At 37.5% G+C, this 14,164-nt stretch overlaps 2 protein-coding genes across 2 annotated transcripts; one reads left to right on the plus strand and one right to left on the minus strand.

The window, feature by feature from the left end:
- Positions 1-1,768: 1,768 nt before the first annotated feature.
- On the plus strand, positions 1,769-8,984 carry slc29a4b (asolute carrier family 29 member 4b). The gene is made up of 10 exons (XM_056258745.1): positions 1,769-1,892; positions 2,560-2,691; positions 2,838-2,951; positions 3,082-3,210; positions 3,304-3,378; positions 4,860-5,134; positions 5,506-5,638; positions 5,764-5,951; positions 6,702-6,942; positions 8,701-8,984. Exons 1-10 carry the CDS (start codon positions 1,769-1,771, stop codon positions 8,850-8,852), a joined length of 1,563 nt encoding a protein of 520 aa, XP_056114720.1. The 3' UTR covers positions 8,853-8,984.
- Positions 8,985-10,711: 1,727 nt separating this feature from the next.
- LOC130090964 (endonuclease domain-containing 1 protein-like) lies at positions 10,712-13,928 on the minus strand. Its single transcript, XM_056258609.1, has 2 exons — positions 13,616-13,928; positions 10,712-11,233 (listed from the first exon to the last, which is right to left on the minus strand). Exons 1-2 carry the CDS (start codon positions 13,895-13,897, stop codon positions 10,712-10,714), a joined length of 804 nt encoding a protein of 267 aa, XP_056114584.1. The 5' UTR covers positions 13,898-13,928.
- Positions 13,929-14,164: the final 236 nt, after the last annotated feature.

The following is a 14,164-nucleotide window of genomic DNA, read 5'->3' on the forward strand; positions in this document are numbered from 1 at the left end:
CGCTCGATATTTCTAAAAATAGCTTTGGTGGATCTGTCAGGTGACAACGACGAAACTCGCGTTTATCACCTAGTCCATCTAACTCAGTGTTTTATAACGCCGTAAAATGTAAACCACACGAGCTTGTGCAAAATAATTCAACATATGGGAGAATCATTCATGCCCAGGCTTCAAATGAAAACAGGTGGAGGAACAAAGATAGAAACACTCCAATGTTTGGTTGCATAAAACAAACAAAAATAATTGATTCTTATTGCACAGCATACATCCCGGAGTTACTGGGGCAAGTTGTTAGTATTTCTCCAGTAGTCCGGTCAGTAGGCTATTTCTTAGGGAAAGTGTAGTACTTTTGATGAATATTCAGTAGGCCTATTCTGTTTTTGATGTCATGTTAATATTCACTTCAGCTGATAGGCTATCTATTATATTTGTTTATATATTCAGTGTATATATACACTCACCGGCCACTTTATTAGGTACCCCATGCTAGTAACGGGTTGGACCCCCTTTTGCCTTCAGAACTGCCTCAATTCTTCGTGGCATAGATTCAACAAGGTGCTGGAAGCATTCCTCAGGGAGTTTGGTCCATATTGACATGATGGCATCACACAGTTGCCGCAGATTTGTCGGCTGCACATCCATGATGCGAATCTCCCGTTCCACCACATCCCAAAGATGCTCTATTGGGTTGAGATCTGGTGACTGTGGAGGCCATTTTAGTACAGTGAACTCATTGTCATGTTCAAGAAACCAATTTGAAATGATTAGAGCTTTGTGACATGGTGGAAGTAGCCATCAGAGGATGGGTACATGGTGGCCATAAAGGGATGGACATGGTCAGAAACAATGCTCAGGTAGGCCGTGGCATTTAAACGATGCCCAATTGGCACTAAGGGGCCTAAAGTGTGCCAGGAAAACATCCCCCACACCATTACACCACCACCACCAGCCTGCACAGTGGTAACAAGGCATGATGGTTCCATGTTCTCATTCTGTTTACGCCAAATTCTGACTCTAACATCTGAATGTCTCAACAGAAATCGAGACACATCAGACCAGGCAACATTTTTCCAGTCTTCAACTGTTCAATTTTGGTGAGCTCTTGCAAATTGTAGCCTCTTTTTCCTATTTGTAGTGGAGATGAGTGGTACCCGGTGGAGTCTTCTGCTGTTGTAGCCCATCCGCCTCAAGGTTGTGCGTGTTGTGGCTTCACAAATGCTTTGCTGCATACCTCGGTTGTAACGAGTGGTTATTTCAGTCACTGTTGCCCTTCTATCAGCTCGAACCAGTCTGGCCATTCTCCTCTGACCTCTGGCATCAACAAGGCATTTCCACCCACAGAACTGCCGCTCACTGGATGTTTTTTCTTTTTCGGACCATTCTCTGTAAACCCTAGAGATGGTTGTGCGTGAAAATCCCAGTAGATTAGCAGTTTCTGAAATACTCAGACCAGCCCTTCTGGCACCAACAATCATGCCACGTTCAAAGTCACTCAAATCACCTTTCTTCCCCATACTGATGCTCGGTTTGAACTGCAGGAGATTGTCTTGACCATGTCTACATGCCTAAATGCACTGAGTTGCCGCCATGTGATTGGCTGCTTAGAAATTAAGTGTTAACGAGCAGTTGGACAGGTGTACCTAATAAAGTGGCCGGTGAGTATATATATATATATATATGCAAGTAAGTGTATTAAATTTAAGGCCGACTGCATCTTGCCAGTATGAATTTTTTTCCCATGTGTGAATTCTGACCTTTTTTCCCAGGCATGTACTCCGAGGAGTGGAGCAGGAATCGGCAGGGTAGAGAGAAGGCTGTGATCACGAATTTCAGCTTTAGTCAGCTGCCAGAGGAGGAGAAGAGGGGTTGGATAAAACCTCACAGTGATCATGGTGAGTTGCAGATACGCGCAACACAGAATTAATATGCTATAAAAATCGCACATACAAAATGCATTAAATTGCACATGCAAAATGACGTGTATATTGATGTATTTGATGCATGCATTGAGGTCTTTGTATAAATGTATGATGCATGCATTTGTGAAATAATGCATACATTAGTTCCCAAATTGTTTGTGACATGCAGGTAAACAATAAAATATTTTGATGTTTTTAGTAAGTGTTAAATTTTGATTATTACAATTTTGAAGTATTTATTTGTTTTTAATTTGACATTTTTATGATTTAATTAATTATTTGCTTCTCATTAACTCCCTGCAGTTTCCTCACAAACCACCAGGGGTTCACAAAGTCCAGGTTGAGAAGCCCTGCATTAGTGCAAGACACCATCATGTACAACACAAAAGCATTCATGACTTTTACATTTATGCATTTGGCAGACACTTTTAATCAAATCGACTTACATTGCATTTAAGGTATACACTTTATCAGTGCATGCATGCATTCCCTGGGAATCGAACCCATGACCATGGCATTGTAGCACCATGTTCTCCTGTTTAAGAATGTTAACTTTTATTAATTAAAAATGGGGCTCAGGTTTATCAAGCTGCTCTGTCATTCTGGTTGGTATTAATCCAAGCTCATGTCTTCATTTCAGACTCGGAGGAATCCATTCCTGATGATCGCTACCATGGCATCTACTTTGCCATGCTGTTGGCTGGTGTCGGCTTTCTACTGCCATATAATAGTTTCATCACTGATGTGGACTACCTCCACCGCAAATTCAAAGGTTTGATGCAACCAACCTGTCGCACATCACAGGATAGACAAAATTAAATTCACAGAGCTGTGGGTGGAAAAAGTGTCAACTATGCACTGCACAGTAATATTTCTCTACAAGTTATGTTTGTCAATTCCCCTCTTTTCTATTGTCAGGCACCTCTATTGTGTTCGACATGAGTTTGACGTATATACTTGTGGCTCTCAGTGCCGTAATTGTGAACAATGCACTCGTGGAGAGACTGAGCTTACACACTCGCATCTGTGTGGGTAAGAACATGCAAAAGTCGCCTCAAAATACAATGATGAAAGGCTCCTCCGCACCATTTTCTACATGCACATTACATTACTCTTATTTATCGATCGCAATATCACTAAATTTCTTGTTTTGCATATATAGGATATCTATTTGCATTGGGACCTTTGGTGTTTGTGAGTGTGTGTGATGTCTGGTTGGAGCTGTTTGACACTCAGCAGTCCTATGCTGTTACTCTGGCTGCAATTGCCATTGTTGCATTTGGATGCACAGGTACATTTATACAAGCAATCATGTTCTTGCATTTGGGCTACATTGTGTTTTTGTCATCTGAAACTTTGTCCATTGTCCTTTTGACCTTTGCAGTGCAGCAGTCCAGTTTTTATGGTTACACTGGGATGCTGCCCAAGAGGTACACACAGGGCGTGATGACTGGAGAGAGTGAGCTGAACTTCCAATTGCATGAATGAAATTACAATCATTATATTAAAATAATTTTTTTTTTTTTGTAATTCTGATTTGAATTTTTCAAGTGATATAGTAAAAATATGGTAATACAAGAATTAAATTAGAGGCAGTACAACAAATACAGTTGTTACAATATTTTATTATTTAAAGGGGCTATATGTAGAATTCAGAAACCCTTGGTTTATACTCAAGGGAAAGTTCTTCTTTGTTTGTTGCTTGGAAGTAAAAAGGATTGTGAAATACCTTTGCAGCGATATACTGTTAACGAACATCCCGACGCCACCCACACTGCTGAGAGCAACGTTTAGATGAATATGTTAAAGGTAGGGTAGGCAATTTCGGAGAGGCTAGCAATAACAAGCTAGCATTGAAAGCATGAGATCCAGCCCTCCCTTCTGAGCATCTCCAAAGCCACGCCTCCTCTAAACACACAAAGTGTCACGAGAGACGGCGTTAAATTACTTCATGTCTTAAAGCATATAACATTACAATAATAATGAACGTTAACAACTTAGAGCTCTTGTACTTCCTGACTGCTGCAGATTCATTTCAGCGTTGATAGTGTTGCCATTGAAAAGCAAAAATCTGAACAGCTCAGAGTAGAACATCAACTAATTACGGTTATAGCTTGCACAGCAGGGTGCGCGGGGCTATGGAAAAATACATATGTTGACTGGTAGGACATTGTGATTGGACAAACATTTTTTGGTCCTGAGACTTCTACAGAAGATATACATGTTTTAATATATAGACAACTTTTATTATTAATTGTTATCAGGATGTGAAGAGTGTTCCAACCAGTAGAACAAAAAGTGTTTATTAAAAAATTGCCTACCTTACCTTTATTTTCAATAACAAAATAAACAGACAACAAAAAATGACAGCGGTGAAAAAGCAGCAGTTAAGAAAGCATCTGATCATTGCAATGTGGATGTGTTTGCACAAGCATTGACGGATGAGGTAATTAAATTATATGCTGTTGTGATAGTTTGCTTATAAAGTATATTTGAGACCAAATAGATCTGGCTATGTGAGACTATAGTTTGAATTAATCACTTTGCTTTGCATGACATACTGTACTGTAATGTACAGAATGTATTTTTCTCTTTACAAGCTGTTCACTCATTGGCAATAAAAAAAGCGATTAATACATGAACATTTTTATAGCCCCTTTAACGTAATAAAATTATATTTAACTACCGGTAAATCAAATATCTTAAATGTTAAAGAGAGAAATATATTTTAATTGGTAGGGGAAATATGCTTAATTGTCATAAAGATAATGGCACAATTAAAACTAATCTTATTGGTTCTTAAATCATTTTAATTTTAATAAAACATTTTTGAAAATACAATTTCTTCGAAATATGAATTCACAGAATGTTTACTCATAATGTGTTGGTGTTTGTTTGCATTGCAGTTGATGTGTTTTTTTTTGTCAATTGTTGTTTCAGGCACTGCTGGAGTTATTGTCTCTCTGAGTCGGATTTTTACAAAGCTGCTGGTGGAAGACGAGAAGAACAACACCATCATCTTCTTCCTGTTCTCTATCTCAATAGAGACGCTCTGTTTTCTGTTACACGTGGTGGTGCGACGAACACACTTTGTCCGTTATCACACCGACAGAGCTCGCCGCAGCCACAGCTGGCTCAAAGGACAGATTAATAATGTTACGACACAGAAGCGCAGTGGCTACCAGATACATTATGACAGCAGTGCAGAGGAAGAGGTAAATTCACACACAGAAGCACTGGTTTGCATTTGACTTTTGAGGACTTTTTGTGAGATATTGATCCTTCATTCATTGGTTACTGACAGGTTCAGAAAGGTTTCTGTGGGTCTGTCGAACTGTTTTCCTTCTTACATTTATAGAAAAGTTATCTTGCAAAAAAAATGATAATTTAGGTGTACATGGTGTTTCAAAACTTAATGAGCGCCCTACGATAACCTTTTTGAATATATGCACACTTCTGACACAAGGCAATGCCACAATACACTGTGACAAATCTCAGCGCAAACGTTTTATTCAAGATACTATACATATAAAATACATTGTTACATACAAAATTTACATTGACTCATGGCATTTCTACATATTAGGATGGAGTGGCCTCAAGCACAATTGATGAGGCTGATGCAGTTAATCTGGGTAACGGTTCCCATGGAGATGAAATTTATGTCAGATTTGATGTGCCCAAACCAGACAACAAAGGAACCTGGATCAATGTGAAGGGTGAGCCATAGTTTTAATCACAACTGCCTGTATTTATTCTGTGTACAAACTGCAAAATAATGTTAATTTCAATAAATGTCACATTTTTAGCACTGAAGTATTCTAACATGATGGCTTTCTTACAGAGATTCTGGGTCAGAGGTGTGCTGTTGCTCGGATGATCTGGCCATATATGCTCTCAATCTTGGTGACATATTTCATCACACTGTGTCTGTTCCCTGGTTTGGAGTCAGAGTTACATAACGATACACTGGGAGAATGGCTGCCTATTCTCACCATGGCTCTGTTCAACATGGCAGACTTTGTGGGAAAGGTGAAATGAAACAGTTTGATGTCATTTACGAGCATATAATATCATTTTAAAAAGGTGAATGTTTGAAGGCGACACAAAATGGAAGTTTAATTTGCGAAAATATTTTCTTTACTATTATGACATATCTGAGTGAAACAGCTTGTTGAACAATAAATAATGTAGGACGGGACTTGATTTCGTCCTTTGGGAATTGTTTGGATGATTGGATTGTTGTGGTTTGCTATTTATAGTTTTCAGTCACGTGACTGGCACGGGGACCTGGAGGGCAAAACATTCACATAACTGTAGCTCGAGTCTGTCAATTTTTGCAAGTTTTGGGTACTTGCGATCCATATAAATCAATCACTTAACCTGCAAAAACACCTAAAATGCCTTAATGTACTAAAACAGTGTAAGATCAAATTCAGTGTACAACTTATTGATGATGCATACCATAATACAGGTAAGCAGATGAGCCCAGAATATGAATGCAACACACTAAATGGTTAACCATTTTCTTTATAAAGTCTTTTTATGGAAAAACCACTTAATAAAACTATACATTATACTTTTTATTTCTCAAATTAAAATAAATACTTAAAATATACATAAATATTAATAATATAAATATTAAAAAAATACTTTATATGTCTCAAATTAAAATAAATAGTTTGGGGTTTTAGATATTTCCCATCATTTTAAGTCCCTAGCTACACCAAAAACGAAATGGTTACATTTTCTTTGACTTTATTTCTCTCTCGCTCTCTTTAGATCTTGGCAGCGTGTCCGTACGAGTGGGGCGGTGTGCAGCTGCTGGTGTGTTCGTGTTTTCGTGTTCTCTTCCTGCCGCTGTTTGTAATGTGTGTGTCTCCTGTGCAGCGCCCCCTGCTGGCGCACCCCGCCTGGCCCTGCGGCCTCTCCATGATGCTGGGTGTCAGTAACGGATACCTTGGCTCTGTACCAATGATACAGGCGGCCGGCAAGGTGCCACTTCAGCACCGAGAAGTGGCGGGTGAGTATATCAGACACATAAAGAGTGAGCGAAATGTGTAGTGTGGTAGATATTCCCCTACACACACCTGACTTCAGTTAAATACCCTGTGTGATCCAGACACCTACGATTGGTAGCACCAATCCAAATTTATTTTCAGACTCTGAGTCAGATGACGCCTCGCCCCCTATGAACACTATCACTTGGTAATGGTTATAATATCTCTGGTGTTTAGCGTGCTGTGCAGCATTTGCAGATAGACTCCAGACAATGCATTCGAAGAAGTTTTTAATCGCGGCCGGAGGACCTCAGACCAATCTCAGAGAGAATCCCCATGACAAAAAGAGTACAACAGTTTATACAGAATCGGTGCATGGCAAAGGTGACATGATTCATTACATTTTTCTCTAATATGATTGGCAATATAGCAAACCCCCCTCCTTTGTTTCTGGGCAAAGCAAACTGGATTTTTTTGATTACTTCAGCTTGTTGCTCAAGTCATGAGGTTAAATATATATATATTCAGACAGTCTTCTAGTCTTGTCTGTCTGCTTCCGTTATTTCAACATGCACTAACTTTTACCCAAATGTTGGGGACATTTTATTCTCAAAAGCATAAATCTTAATCCTGCAAGAAAAAGCAATGATAGTTATGATTAATAAAAAAAAATCCTTCACAGTAACCATCGAAAAGTAACCATCTAGAGGAAACTTTTATTACTCAGAAGACTTGTAATGTTAAGTAAGTGTTATCAAATATGTTTTGACAAAATAGGTTAAGGCAATTGTTGACATACAGTAAGAGTATAGGATCTGTTTAGTTTGAAATTTTGAAAAACAGCAGCTTTCCCACTTTGAAATTAGCCAGTGATGATCACTAGAATGTACTTAATACAAATTCAAACTTAATACAAGCTCTTTATTTCTTTATTTGATCAAAGTTGTGACATTATCACCCACTACCCCTATCCTCAGATCAGGAATAATTACTGAATAATTTTTTTAACACTGTCAGAAGTGTGAAAACCTTCAAACAAATGGTCTGGTCAGCGTTATAGTTTTTACTTTGTTTTTTAAGTAATTGTGCTTATATTTTCTCACAATCACCATAATAAGTCAGCTGTCTCAAATTAAAATTGGCAAAATGTAAGTGAATACATAATAAAAAATGTTTTAAACAGATTAAATCTACTAAGTTTTTAAGAATAGTTGGCTACAAAATTCAAGTAGCCTTCATAAAAAAATGTGTTTTTGTCTTACCCTGATTCTCTATAATAAGCCTATGTGTGGCGAGCAGGACGAGGCCGAGGGACGTGAGAGATACGAGACTGGTGCGTTGTACAGGTGTCGCTCATCAGTAATCACGTCACTGGCCTCGCGCCGCTCTCTCACGGCCCTCTGCCTCGTCCTGCTCGCCACACTATGGTAATAAGATCTTGGTATGGATTTCCTGAGAAGTTATATACTTTTTATGCTTCACACACACATAGTGTAACTTTAATCTAAAATATAATTCCTTCACACATAACATTTTATTTAAGTCCCAGTACTCAAAAATCTGAAAGATTTATAAAATTCATGGATAGCGTAGCTCAAATAATTTGCTTTTAGAATTGTAGGAGGTTTTTCTCATGAGAATAATTGTGTGAAGCGGGAGAAAAATTCTCCATTTGCTTTCCATTTGATCTCAATGCTGTCATTTGAAGAAGCAAATGATATATTAAAATCTTATTGTGATTTTTCTCCACTAATTTTGTTTTCTCAATGATTATATTACAGGGAACACTATGACTGTATCATATATGGCTGGACTGATGCTCGGGTCTGCAGTGTCTTACTCAACATACAGTCTGACCTCACAGGCACACGCTACTCACACACTGAAACTCAACAACACACTCACATTACACAGCTATATACCTGGCCACTGAGTGTCTCTCTCACACATACACTGGTTTGTATAGTTGTTAATTATGTATGAATAAAGAACATTTCCAAAGACTATTTCTGCTGAAACACCAGTTTAGACCAGAGTTTGCATACTGGTCCAGGCTGGTTTATGCAAGGAAAGTCTGCTGGTTTGGGACGTCAGCATATTAGCGTTTCATTCTGGGAACCAGCATCCAAAACACAACATATACTGGTGATCAGCCATGCTGATTTTTTCACAAGGGATGTTAGCTCATTAAAATGTGTTGAGATATTAATTTGCATATTATCCAAGACTGTCGGAATAAACATCAAATTGTTAAATAAATAGATGTATGACTGTTTCTGTCATGTTTAAATCATGTATGACCACCATGTGTAATTTACTGTAAGATGGATATAGCTCTACATTATGACTGGTTGATAAAGTTGTGTTGGTGTCTTAGTTTTAGTTTATGTTTATGACTCACTTTAACCTCAAAGCAAGGATAGGTAACAAATAGTTTCATTATTTGCAAAATGTCTTATTCTGGCCAAAAAGCACCCATTGATACAAGAAGGTTGACTATAAAAATTGACTATAACCTACGGTTTACTTTTTGACGTAATGTTACGGACAGGGAAATCTGAAAGTGGACCCTGACAATGATTTATAGTTCACACAGAACACGTTTTTGCTTTGAAAAACACAAGATGTGGGCAATGGAATGGGGAAAAGTTGATCTTGTAACTTTAGTGCAGTGTTTTACTTCACACCATGCACGAGATGTTGCAAGACACGAGATACGGGTGCAACGGTCAAACACGTCTATCTAGAGCGTTTACATTGGAAACTATATGGAAAAGTAGCGCAGTGAAATAGTAAAATGCGTTCTGTGTGCATGGCCCCAAAGTGTCTAATTTTATGGCACGGATCTCACAAACCATGTCACATACTGTACAGCAACTATTATAGTAGACTGGGAAGCTACAGTGCTTGTGTTGGGGTCGTGGAGCCTTTCCCCCTCGTCATTCCGTCATTTTTACACTGTTTCTGACAAAAAATTTGAGCTTGTTATTTTGAGGATGCTTAAGTTTTTGTTAAAGTTTGCAGATTGTTTAGCCTAGTAATTGCAGCTTATCTGTGACCAGTTCAGAGTCAAGACCAGTTCAATCCATTTATAATGCCATTATAATGAAATCTTTACTGATTCTTCTAATAAACTAAACTGAAAATTCTCACAACTTTTTGTTGTTGTTTGTTTGCCTTCATTGACATTTGTTAAAGTATCAGAGGCGGTATTGACACTGACAGCAGCAGGTACAATCTATATTGTCTGGTACTGTCAGGTACAATCTGGGTGTTCACAGTAATCAGGTGCAAATCATGGTGCAAATTCACACACAGAAGCATCCTTCTCTATGTAATAACTTTTTTACTCTACAAAGTATGCAGTATTCATTTTTATTAGAGGAATCAAAGTTATTAGATTTACAGTTGAGACATTTAAATGATAATAGTTACAGTGAAATGATAATCATTTTTCATTATAATTTTACAGATATTTGTCATTATAATTTGTCATTTGATTAAGACACAAGAACATAATACCACTCAATATAGATTCCCCCGAAATGTTTGAAAACATTAACTTCAGTGTTCACATTTCCCCAAGTCTGTCTCTAAATCAGCTATGACATCCAGCACAAGGTTTGCAGTATTATTATCAGCATTAGAAATTCATTGTTTTACGATTCTGACAGCAGATGTTAAATTAGTTCAAATGAAATTATACTAATCTGGATAAAACCACTCAAAAAAGTTCCCTCAAAAAAGTTTTCAAAGTTTCATTGATTTTGAAGCAACCTCTGTCTGTTTTTTTTAGTATTGAAACAAGCTAAATGGTGTTCGTGTTCCATAAAGGTTTTGTAACTCTCTCTCTAAATCAGCCACAGGCTTCTCCGTAATAACGGAGTTATTTTCATTTGTTCCAATGACTCCCCGTGACTTTGAACATCTGTAATTTTGATCTAAGCAGCAGAATGCAGTCCAGAAATGACTAGGCACATTCACTCTGTTTTTGATATTTGTAGTACCTGGTATCACCCCTGTAACAATGTAAACAGTTTGAGAAATGCATCGTCTCGCCAGATATTTTGCCACCATTTTTTCTACATTCCACCATAAAACACTGTTAAAATGGGGGTTTTGTGGAGCAGCATTAGTGAGAGTGAAGGTGGCGTCAGCACAGCTCTGTGATTCTGCCTGGTAGACTGGAGCCAGATGACCTTTGTGGTACCCAGATTTCTCATAATCTTTATTGAGAGCTTGATGGACTCCACGTAGATTTATATCCACAGACGCCTCAGACGCCATGTCTTCTCCTGCTTTATCATCATCAAGCTGCAATATTGCTTGAAGGACTCCACGTAGATTTCTATCCACAGACCCCTCAAACGCCATGTCTTCTGCTGTATTTTTATCAAGCTGCAATATTATTTGATATATAACATAGAAAATATCAAATTAAGAATGCTGGATTCTGGATATAAGAAGAAACACCAGTGCATCCCTGTTCACACGCAGCATTCAAACAGCTTTATGCTTTACAACACATGTGTGAGCATTCGTATGTTATACTAGCAATCTCTCTTTACTTTGGAATCATGTTTACTCATCTAGGTATATTTTATACTGAATTTTTCAAATTAAATGCTTATGTGTGTGGTTTTCAGTGTTTTTAGAAAGTTTCTTAAAATGTCTTAAACGTCACTTATTTTAACTTCTAGCACTTCTCAGAAGCAATGAACTGCACTACAGACACTTCTTGTTGTCATTATAAAGCACTATTCCAGTATTGTCATGGTATTGTATTATAATTTTCATTTTCTGTAATGATAGTAAAGTACTTTCTCGTATCCTTGTTTACTATGCATGTCACTACGTATCAGAGGCGGACAGAGTACAGAGCTTTGTTACTTGAGTAAAAGTACAGATACCCCTTGCTAAATTTTACTCAAGTACAAGTAAAAGTACTACATTCAGATGTCTACTTAAGTAAAAGTACTAAAGTACTTGTTTTTAAAAGTACTTGAGTATCAAGAGTACAAGAGTAGATTTTCTAAATATTGCATTACTAATCTACTGCCACAGTGCTTACATTTATGCACAGAAACGTCCTACATGGAGTTATGAAAAATGTTAATGTTAATACCTTGGAGAATGTAAAAGGAATTAAAAGTAAAATCAAGTCATTTTCATCTTTTTACCATGTTGCTTTATTTAATTTAATTTAATTTTTGGGGGGTCCCATCTTTAAATGCGGGGACAACACACACACACACACACACACACACACACACACACACACACACACACACACACACACACACACACACACACACACACACACACACACACACACACACACACACACATACACCACATGTAAGGGTGGCGCTGCCAATAAAGCACCTAAAAGCTGTCACAAAGAACCGGCAAAAGGAATGATTATGAATATGTAAAATATAGCAAGGAGATATTTTAATTGTTTATTAATAAACACTTGTTAATAAACAAGTGTTTTCTTTGTCAGTGTCGGCTAGATGAAGTTGACGATGCTGACTCGCGATCTTCAGTAGTGAACGCGCCAGAGAGAAATGCACATTTCATACGGATTACATAAGCAGAGAACAGTCTGTAGTCTGTTTTCTTTCGTTTTGAATTTTTCTGTTTAAAAGTAGACATGTCTGTGTGAGGCAAGTAGGCTACCTTATACACTGAGTTTCGGTTCATTTATGAGACGAGATCCAGTTCACGTGCCAGCGCCTCCGTTTCTTATCTATTGTCTGCTATTTACTTCTTATTTATTAAACCCAGGCAATTGGTTGATGGAACATTGATTCAAATTAAGATACAATTAATGCAAAACGAAATTCAGGTTAAAGAAAGGTTTTGTGTTTTCTGTTTGATGTCTCTGTGAAAGTTTTAAAGCATTTTTTATGCCGCTTTCAGAGCGCTCACGTCCGTAACGGAGAACACGTCCATAACATTGTTTTTTCCTCATAAATGCAAACCCGAAAAATCAAATAAAACAAAATTAATATTTTATGTACTGTGGAGACTGAGCGCCAACCCTTCTTCATTCGCTGGGTAGTAGCCTACTTTGGTTTGCGCAGTGTAATTCACATAATCAGTAAAAATATATTTTGCCTCCCCTTTTTTTAAGAAATCAGAAATCCTTCATGGCTACGCCACTGCCACATTTGAACCTGACTGTGTTAAACACACCACATACTCAAGAACATCAAACCAAATGCTTGGCTTACATTAATGTGTAATATAAAATCTGACCATGGAGTTGACTTTGGCGGAAAGCTGAAAGTGATTGCTGATAGGCTGTCCCAATCAGTGGCGCCTGCACAATCCAATCACGTTTGAGAGGGAAACAACAAATTGAGGGTTTCCGAGATTTTTCTTTACTTTTTTTTTTTTTTTACTCAGGTACTCACGGTTATGGATAGAAATGTATTGGAGTAAAGAGTACAATATTTGCCTCTCAAATGTACTTGAGTAAAGTCATGAGTACTCCCCAAAAATGATACTCGAGTAAAGTACAGATCCCTCAAAATTGTACTTAAGTACTGTACTCAAGTAAATGTACTCCGTTGCTGTCCGGCTCTGCTACGTATGTATTTCAAGTCTTTTAGCTGAAATTTTGCATTAATGGTGTACAGTGTAAAACCTTTAACAGAATTAATTTAGATAGGGTAATATTTCACTTACTTGAGGTTCAATGTACCACTTATTTAGTCTTGTGCAGTGCATTATCCCTTCAAACCTGTAGGCTGAGTACACTGGGATCCTGTTGTAAGTATCATAATAAGTGGCATAATAAGGAACACCATTTAGAGTTTGGCAGATCTGCTTGTACTGTAGTCCAAAAAATCTTGTTGGTGATTTTCCATTTGCAAAAAATTGACCACATTCCAGCTCAAAATCCGTCACAACTCTGGCCAATCCACCAGAGAGAAGAAACACCATCAGCACATGAAGAAGCAGCGCCATGATGAAGAGGATGAAATGATGAATTATCAAGATCTCTGCAAAAACAAATACCATGTTATAATTTTTATAATTTATAATTTTCTGCTATAACAACTTAAATTATGTAATATATAAATAAACAACACTTACCTAAAATTTAGCAGAATAAGTCAGATATCAAGCTATTAACCTATTAAATGAAGAGACAAAGATGAGAGAATGTAAAAAACATGATACACAACACCTTACGTGAAGTAATTAAACATCTACTATTAAATACTTACCCGA

This window comes from Rhinichthys klamathensis, unplaced genomic scaffold (assembly GCF_029890125.1).
Source record: "Rhinichthys klamathensis goyatoka isolate OS25496 unplaced genomic scaffold, OSU_Roscu_1.1 h1tg000157l_1, whole genome shotgun sequence".
Lineage (NCBI taxonomy): Eukaryota > Metazoa > Chordata > Actinopteri > Cypriniformes > Leuciscidae > Rhinichthys > Rhinichthys klamathensis.